Genomic DNA, 9,167 nt, shown 5'->3' with positions numbered 1-9,167 from the left:
GATGAAAATTTCTAGTGGACCCAAAAAATGGAAAATATGTAAGTGAAAATGAGTGGCTTATGTAGTAGTAGGGCTGATTTAAAACAAAATACAAATCAAAGACTGAAATTGATTTTGTGTGATCTGCTCTATCAATTTAAGAGGCTTCTGGGTATGTGATTTCTATGAATGATGCATTCCACATCATAATGGTTCTTGCAATAATTATTGTGTGTCAAGCCTCTGATCTGCTGTATTGGAAAGGTACAAACTAATGATCACCTAGCGCTGGCTAATTGCTTTTGGGTACTCATCCATTATGGCAAAATTGAGTATGATGGTGATATGTTTTAACTTTTAACTGTACATGGTTACTAGTTTTGACCTAAAATGAATTCTGAAACTCTACTTTTGAAGAACCATTATGGCATTGAGTGTTAATAGTGCAGGAGATAGTGGACTTGTTACTAAATGGTTATCTTTTGAAAATGAGAGTGGTAGCTTTGCTAGTTCAACTAATATCTCCCTAATAAGATGACAACCTCGTAACTTCATTATGGAATAAGTTGTTTGGTATTCTTTGCGAGAGTTATGTATTCTTCCTTCCGAATTAAAATCTCAATCATCACTGTGCATCTGCATTTTGTATTTATTGTAGAGATTCTTCCATCTTTGTAAGCAGTTTAAGTCTTTAGTTGGATAGAGTTTGATTTTTTTTTTCTTTCCCATTTTGCGTATCTTTATGAAAATACGCCTTATAATGCCTTCTTCTTCTTCTTCTTCTTTTTTGGTGGAGAATTTCACCCTAATCCTACACAACAACAAATTAATATCTTAAGATCCATAGACAACTGAGCATAGCAAAATGACTACTAAGTAGTTATCATATTGTTATACTCAGTTGTCAATGAACTTTTGTTATTTAATTGTATTGTGCGGGACCTAAACAAAATTCTCCCTTCTTTTTATGCACATTGTCATTAAATTATGGGTGCTTTGTATTTGAATTTAGGTTTGCCTTGTGTTTTTGTTGTTTGAATAACTAATGTGAGAAGAAGCATAAAGAATGATAGAATCCATTTTTCTTTTCCCCCCCCCAAAAAAAAAAAGAAAAGAAAAAATCAGAATGATATCAATGATTAATAGATCCACATATTGGAGTTATGTTTTTGTCACGTAGTTGTAGGAACTAGGGATTAAACCTTGAGTTTGGACCCTAAGATAAAGAATATAATGTCTTAACAGTAATTCATATTAATTTGTGATTTTCTATCTTATCATCCTGCTATTTTTTTTCTTACATATTGTTTCATAAACATACTGAGAAGGGTTAAATACTGGGGGTGGTTAGATGCTCCCAAAATTTATTAGGTCAGATTAGTTCCTGGCTTGTAACTCTTGGTATGGGTTTCATTTGCATTATAATTTTGGAGTTCTTAGGTTATTATGTTTGTACAAGCAAATAATCAATAGATTCTTTCCCTGTGTGTCTGTTTGGTGACTTGAGATACTATTTTTTATATTTAATAATTTCAATCTTTATTGCAGCCGTTTTTTTGCAGTATCGAGGTCCATTTGCTAAGAGAAGGCATCCATTGGTGGACTCAGCAGTAGTTTCAGAAATCAGGAGATGCCTTGAGGAGGGGATCGAGTTCCAAAGGTGAGTTGCTGAACTTCAGGAAAGATGGATCTCCACTGATGAACAGATTGCGGTTGACACCTATATATGGGGATGATGAGACTATAACACATGTCATTGGAATTCAGTTCTTCGCAGAAGAAAACATTGATCTTGGTCCTGTCCCAGGTTCTACAATTAAGGAACCTGCTAAGCCATCTGATCAATTTATTTTTTCTGCCCTTGCCTCATTACGTCCTCTTCCAACAGGGGACCGTAATGTTTCTCGTGGAGTTTGTGGGATATTGCAGTTGAGTGATGAGGTGTTGTCTCTGAAGATACTTTCTCGCTTAACTCCAAGAGATATTGCATCGGTTGGCTCTGTTTGTAGGCGATTGTATGAGCTAACAAGAAATGAAGATCTTTGGAGAATGGTATGTCAAAAGGCATGGGGAGTGAAACGACACTGTTTTAGAGACTGTGCCTGCTGCAAGAAGACTTGGATGGGGTAGGTTTGGCAAGGGAATTGACAACTCTTGAAGCTGCAGCTTGGAGAAAGTTGACTGTTGGGGGTGCTGTTGAACCCTCACGCTGTAATTTTAGTGCTTGTGCGGCTGGCAATAGAGTTGTCCTATTTGGTGTGAAGGGGTTAACATGCAACCTATGAATGACACCTTTGTGTTAGATCTCAATTCTAGTAATCCTGAGTGGCAGCACGTCCAGGTGAGCTCTCCTCCCCTGGTCGTTGGGGCCATACACTTTCTTGTGTTAATGGTTCTCATTTGGTTGTATTGGAGGCTGTGGAAGGCAGGGCTTGCTCAATGATGTGTTTGTGCTGGACCTGGATGCAAGCCTCCCACTTGGCGTGAAATTTCTGGATTGGCACCCCCACTTCCTAGATCATGGCATAGCTCTTGTACTCTTGATGGAACTAAGTTGATAGTTTCTGGTGGCTGTGCAGATTCTGGGAGTGCTTTTGAGTGATACATTCCTGCTCGATCTGTCAATGGAGAAACCTGTTTGGAGGGAGATACCAGTTGCATGGACCCCACCATCTCGTCTGGGCCACAGTCTGTCTGTTTATGGTGGCAGGAAAATACTGATGTTTGGGGGTCTGGCCAAGAGTGGGCCCTTGCGGTTCCGTTCTAGTGATGTATTCACAATGGATTTGAGTGAGGAGGAGCCATGTTGGAGATGTGTAACTGGGAGCGGGTTGCCTGGATCGGGGAATCCTGGGGGCATAGCTCCTCCACCTAGACTTGATCATGTGGCCGTCAGTCTTCCTGGCGGGAGAATTCTGATATTTGGAGGGTCTGTTGCAGGTCTTCATTCTGCCTCACAGCTCTACATCCTGGACCCAACTGATGAGAAGCCTACTTGGAGAATTTTAAATGTGCCAGGGCACCCTCCAAGATTTGCTTGGGGACATAGTACTTGTGTTGTTGGAGGGACAAGAGCTATCGTACTGGGTGGTCAGACTGGAGAGGAATGGATGCTAAGCGAGCTCCATGAGCTTTCTCTGGCCAGTTCTTTGACCTAAAAATCTAGTGAATAACAAACTGCATGCTGTAGTGAAGGGAAATACCATGATGCGCTGATAAGAAGTTGTGAAATCATTCCAAGCATCAATGTTGGCATAGGTGTTGGTTGTTCTGATAACTCCGGACAAGCAAGGCTTTGGTCAGAACGTTTGTATTCTTGTGTTAAAAATGCATTTTCATGTATATGTTTAAGTTCTGGCTCGGAGAAGAGCTTGTCACGAGTGACATGAGACCTTAATTGTTTTTTTGCAAGGGTTCTGTGAGACGTTGCCCGTCAGAACGTACAATGAAATATTCTTCTCAATTAGATCATTGTTAGTGTCTGATAGTAAGTAGGGTATATTATATGTCATTAGAGTTAGTTCTCGCTTCTTTCCCTGTGTTGTTTATAGGTGGAATTCTGTAAGTCGAACAATGAATTGGAGGGGGGAAGTCCATGTTCATAGGAAGGTCATTAAATTGGGTATTTATGTTGTTAATGTGTTTGAATGTGGGAGAAAGACCCCCTATTTTGGGACAAGAAAACTAGTGGAAGATTTGTGGTGAGTCCATATCATGTTTTGCTATTTTTTGGGGTTATGCAAACGTATTATTGTTATTGTTTTTAATAGGTAAATCTTGTTATGGGAGGCAACATTCTTGATGTTTCTATTGTGCAGTTTTGTGGTGCATCTGACGTGGTAGTGTCTTGTTGGATGCTCATTGATTATGATTCCAAAGTAACGTGAGGCCACTTTTTTCTTAAAAGTTGCTAAAACCCGTTTCCATTAGGTTCTATAGTTCACTCCAAGTATAGATTAATAACTACAATTTTAATTTGAGTGACGGTTTCTACTTTCTAGTTTGTGGGAAGTTATTCAATAAGATTATTGAATTCACAAAATTCAAAATCAAAAGCTTGCAATCTAACACTGGCGTCATTGGTAGGGTCATGTTTGCAAATCACTCCCATGTCTCTAACTCTACATTTTACTAGTTTAAAGTGTTAATATTTGCTAAAATTTAACAAAAAATATTAAAAAAAGAATATTTTGAAAATAAAAAAAATATATACTTAATCAGTTAATCTTATACCTTTAAAGTATTTGTTTTCAATTAAATGATGTAATTTTTTATATATTATTTTTTTATGTTGATTTAATTGGACAAAAAAAACTATAAAAATAAAAATAATTCAATTAAAACGAAACGATTGTTATTGAAGGAAAGAAAAATTAGAAAGAGTACCAATTCTTAGAAAAGTTAAATGGACATGATTTTTTTTTTTTTTGCCGACTAAATGGATATGATTATCCATGATTTTTTTAAAAATTAATCATTTAATTTTTGTAATTTAGCCCAATTATAATTCAATTTCTAAATATTAACTTATTGTAACTTTATCCTTATAATTTTAATTTGGTTGTAATTCAATCCTAAACTTTAATTCTTGTAACTCAATCTCTATAATTTTAACCATTTAAAATATTAATTCTTATTAATCCTTATAATCTTTATAAAAATTAAAAGGATTTATTAATTTAAAATATGAGTTTTAAATTTTAACATAATTTTAATCTTTATAATTTTATTTTTTAAAATATAAGAACTAATATTTTAAATAGTTAAAATTATAAGAATTGAGTTGTAAAAGTCAAATTCAAGGATTGAATTATAATTGAGTTAAAACTAAAAAATCAAGATATAATGAGTTAAAAGTTTAAAAATTGAGTTATAATTAAATTAAAATTTTAAAAATTCAATAATCACTTTTTTTATTTTTAAATAAATAAAAATAAATAAATGAGACGCGACCTTTTAATGATAAATTCACTGGACGCGGGCATTCATCGTTTCCGTGCTTGAAGAATATAAGAAATTAAGCACGAGAAAATGAAAATGCAGCAGGGGCGTTAATTATTGCCTTCAAATTTTTATTCTTATTTTTTGAGTTCTAAAAAATAATGAACATTAAATTAAAATTAAATTAAGTACTTAGAAAGACAAAGATCTCGCAACTTGCTGCGTAGTTGAGCTGCGTGCATTGTGCAGTTCAGTGTTCACTCCGGAGCTCGCTTTGCAGCTACCAACCACTGAAGCCCCGTCCAGTCCCCTCCCTCTCCCGCTCACTCTTTCTCTGTCGGAGCCATTTTCTTAGAAGTTTTCAATCTTTTTCTCACATTTCTTTCAATTTCACTTCAATGGCTATCAACAGAGAATCCACTCCTCCGCCTGTGATCGGCAAAATTGGCCCTTACACTGTTTTCGTGACGCCACCTTCTACCCCCAAGCCCTCCGACGCCGTTTTGGACTCGCCGAAGAAGATTGTGCCTCCGCCGGTTCAGCCTCCGCCTGTTCAGTTGGAGAAGTCCGTCTCTGCGAATTCTGTAGCAGATGGGTCTGTTCTGGGGTTTTTCAAGAATGCTGTAACGAGGGTGCAAACTGGTAAGTAGAACATTTTGAGCAATGCTTTGGCCTTTCTGTTACTTTGATCGTTGTCGATGTGGAAAGAAAATGAAATGCAGGCAAAATTGTTGAGAGACTCACAGATGGAAAAAGAAGATAATCAAGTAAAGCCGTCTTAGTCGGTCGATGCATTTAAAATATTTAAGAGTCTGACACTCGTACCTGATGGATCGAATTTTGGTTAGTGGGATGCCTGTTGGTCCGTGAAAGGGAAAAATGCGTGTAGATTGATCTTTCCGTCACAAGGCATTTATTTTTTAGTTTTTGTTCCAGTTTACTGAGTTTACTGAGATCTTTTTAATGCTCTTGTAGTTGCTGACAGTAAAAAAGGTCACGCATGAGCTGATTGTTGGGTTGTTCTTGTGGTCTTTCCAAGTTATTTAATGATTAGGTTTGGAGAATTTTAGTAGGATGTATTATAACTTTATAGGTACCCTTCTATTTTTTGAGAAGATAATATTAGTGAAAAATGGACACAGACATGTAGATAAGGTATGTCAAGGTTTTGGCGTTCTACTTTTTTCCTGATGCTGGTTAACGTAGTGGCGGGTACTTTCTATTTTCTATATCCGGTGTTGTGGATCCTCACGCAATCTGTTCTTAGGTTAGCTTTCTCATTTTTATTTAAGAAAATACTGGGAAATAAATCTTTTATTCAGGTTTTTGCGTAATCTTCTTGTCTATTCTGGGTAAGTAAACTCGTTAACTTTTCCTTGTACAGCACACTCAAGTTTGGATGATCATTTAGCACGGTGGTTTGGGTTGGATCAGTCAAAGTACCAATGGGCACTTGATGATTATTATGAAAGCAAGGGAGTGGTAAGCAATTAATTGATGCTAATTCTTTCATACAGCTAGTTTTATATGCATCTGGAAATTGGATACTCTTATAGTTTGATTAACTTGTTTTCATGTGGTTCCCTTTGGTTTTTTTGCATATGTGCCGATGTGGATATCTTGCATGTGTGTGTGTGTGTGTGTTTTTAAATGCTGTCGCATTAAATACCTTTCCTACACGAGTTTTGCATCTCCTCATGGGGGCCTCTAATTTTCTTATGGTTTCATTAATTTGTTTTGATTTGGTTCCTTATGTACAAGTGTTTTGATATGTCTCTTTCTTATGCATATGTTCTTTTTAACAAATAATGTTTCATCCAGTATTTTTTTTTTTTACACGGGCTCTGCTCATTGGGCCCCTCTAATTTCTTGTATGGTTCCATTACTTCGTATTTATGTGCTTCCCTCTGGTTTATGAAATTTTGGAATCAAATGTATTCGATATGCTGTATGTAATGAACCAGACTCTCAAGTTTTGAGAAGTTGTGCAATCTCATTTCAGAAGCTATACAAACAACCTAATGTTGTGTTTCGTTTGATGAAAAAAAGAGGTATTGAAAAGGAAAAGCGACTTGACTGCCTATGAATTGTATACCACTGGTTCCCTCATTTTTTTTTTCTTTTTTCTTTTGACAAGACTGTTGAGGAGGTTTTATCCCCCTTCTCTGGGTGCTTCTCAGCATTGTGATCTCTCATACCCTTAACTTTTTATGGTTTCCCTTGCGAACTTGTTGCCTAACTTATTTGTCTTTGAAAGAAATAGCGAATACATCTTCCAAATCAAGATGCAGCAGTATAGTGTTGCATATGCTAAATTATGATGATGATCTGGAAGGTCGACCTCCTTTATAGCAAAGTGGATAAGTCTTCTCTTTTTTAGGATTTTTCTATTTAAAGAACTTCATTGTCAACAAGAAGTTCTCTCCTAGATGATGTGAACACATTTTCTGAATTGTCATGTTTATGACATAGCTTCCCTCGCTCAAGGGTGCAACTGAGTTTTGTGACTTGACTTGCACAACACTAAGTACAAGGATGAATATATTCTTAAAAAGAGCAACATTGTCAAGGTTTAAAAACTTGCAGTATTCTACGTTAGTCACTGTCTCTTTCCCTATGCGTCTTGCATCCACTATGGGTTGGCTGAGTTCAACACTACTTTAGAAATTTGGTTACTGGAAATACTCACGCCATGTTGTGGAAAAGAGTTGAAAATATCTGGGGCCATAAAGGATTTTTTTGCTTTTTTTCTTTTGGGTGGAATTTTGTAAAGATGACTGTTCCATCATTTTCCCTATATCATATCTGACAATTTATATATGTATATTTTATGCAAAATGGAGGTTTGCTAGGATGCCCTGCAATTTGGTTTTATAGGAAATCTATGGTCATAGGGTTCATAACTAGTTTTAAATTCCATTACCATTACAAGGAATAACGAATGCTGTTAGTCTTTATGGTAATTTCATGTTTAAGAACGACAAAAGAGGGAAAGTCTCTTTCTCAAAAAAGATGGGGTTTGCCTTTTGTTGAAAAAGAAATGGACTAGAGGGGATTAAGTTCTTGGGGAGAGAAAAGGGGGAAGGGGGGGGGTACCCTGACCAAAACATTTCATGAGATCTTGCATCCTGCTTTGAATCAGCTGTCCAATGGGAATTTCATATCATTACGCATGGAGGTTATAAGACTTAGAGGACTTGTTGAACGAGACATTTGAGTTAACAATATATCCAAAAGTTTGGTTGTTGATAGGGCACAAAGGCATTGTACAATTTAGTGGGATAAGACTTATTGTTATTGTTATTGTTATATGCTTGTAGGCTAGAGGACCTGAATATTAATGTGATTTGGCCTCACGGACTCGATCCCACTCAGCAATTAATAATTTAATATATTGTGCATCTTACTTTGATTCAGGAACAAGGAGATATTAAAATGAAGGAAATATCAAGCAAAGTACAGAATGTTTAAAGCATATTGGGCTGGTAATTTCCTTAATTTGCCATATTTGCATCTCTTGAAATGTTTTAGAAATTTTCTTGAATTGTTGAGAATTGGAATTGGCATGCAGGGTTTATCAGAAATGAGGTATATGAACACCCGTTTTGAGTATATTCCTTTATACGTGCGGACTGGAGCAATTAAATTTGGTATGTCAAATGGTTCTTTGACCTTCATCGTCCATAGATGTCATGGTTGAAATCGAGGGCTCTTTCCCAACTCCAGCGGCCAAGGTTGATTATTGCAGTTAGTTGGATCCTGTAATTTTGTTATCAAGTTATATATTATTCTAGACGGTGGGATTTTGTAATTTTATAATCAAGTTGTAACCTAGGTCAATTTTTTGCCCCCCCCTCCTTCCTTGTTTGTGCCATGTTTTTGGGTTCTGGACTTAGATTTGTTGATGGATTTGCACTTTATTGAAAACTAAAAAGGTTATAGTTGCTTTGTCATGGTGGCCAAGTTTTCAAATGTTTAATTCAGGCATGCATAAATGAATCTTCGGCCCCCTTAGGCCTGTCAGGTTTCAATTTCCTTGCTAGTTGGTTAAAAAATAATAATAATAACAAAAGTTAAAAATCTGCTTGCTCTTTTCACTCACGTCCTTAATTGATACTCATCATTTTTCTTAACTCTATGTGGTAAGGCGAAATTTTTTTATTAATTCGTTAGAGGCATTTTTTAAAAATATTAATTACTTCTAAAGATGCGAAAATTGTTTTATATGCTTCTTTTATTTCCTCTTA

The 9,167-nt window shown here is 36.1% G+C and overlaps 1 protein-coding gene and 1 pseudogene across 1 annotated transcript; both read left to right on the top strand.

Moving 5' to 3' along the window:
- Nucleotides 1-403: 403 nt before the first annotated feature.
- Nucleotides 404-3,450, top strand: LOC129297345 (adagio protein 1-like; annotated as a pseudogene).
- A 1,766-nt stretch (nt 3,451-5,216) lies between these two features.
- LOC129297346 (uncharacterized) lies at nt 5,217-8,873 on the top strand. The gene is made up of 4 exons (XM_054935683.1): nt 5,217-5,562; nt 6,305-6,402; nt 8,338-8,405; nt 8,492-8,873. Exons 1-3 carry the CDS (start codon nt 5,319-5,321, stop codon nt 8,389-8,391), a joined length of 396 nt encoding a protein of 131 aa, XP_054791658.1. The 5' UTR covers nt 5,217-5,318; the 3' UTR covers nt 8,392-8,405; nt 8,492-8,873.
- The last annotated feature ends 294 nt before the right edge of the window (nt 8,874-9,167 follow it).

Source organism: Prosopis cineraria, unplaced genomic scaffold (assembly GCF_029017545.1).
Source record: "Prosopis cineraria cultivar Desert tree isolate PC_DT_omini unplaced genomic scaffold, ASM2901754v1 PC500, whole genome shotgun sequence".
Lineage (NCBI taxonomy): Eukaryota > Viridiplantae > Streptophyta > Magnoliopsida > Fabales > Fabaceae > Prosopis > Prosopis cineraria.
Note: the sequence above shows the minus strand (reverse complement) of the source record. Positions and strands in the feature narration are given on the sequence as shown.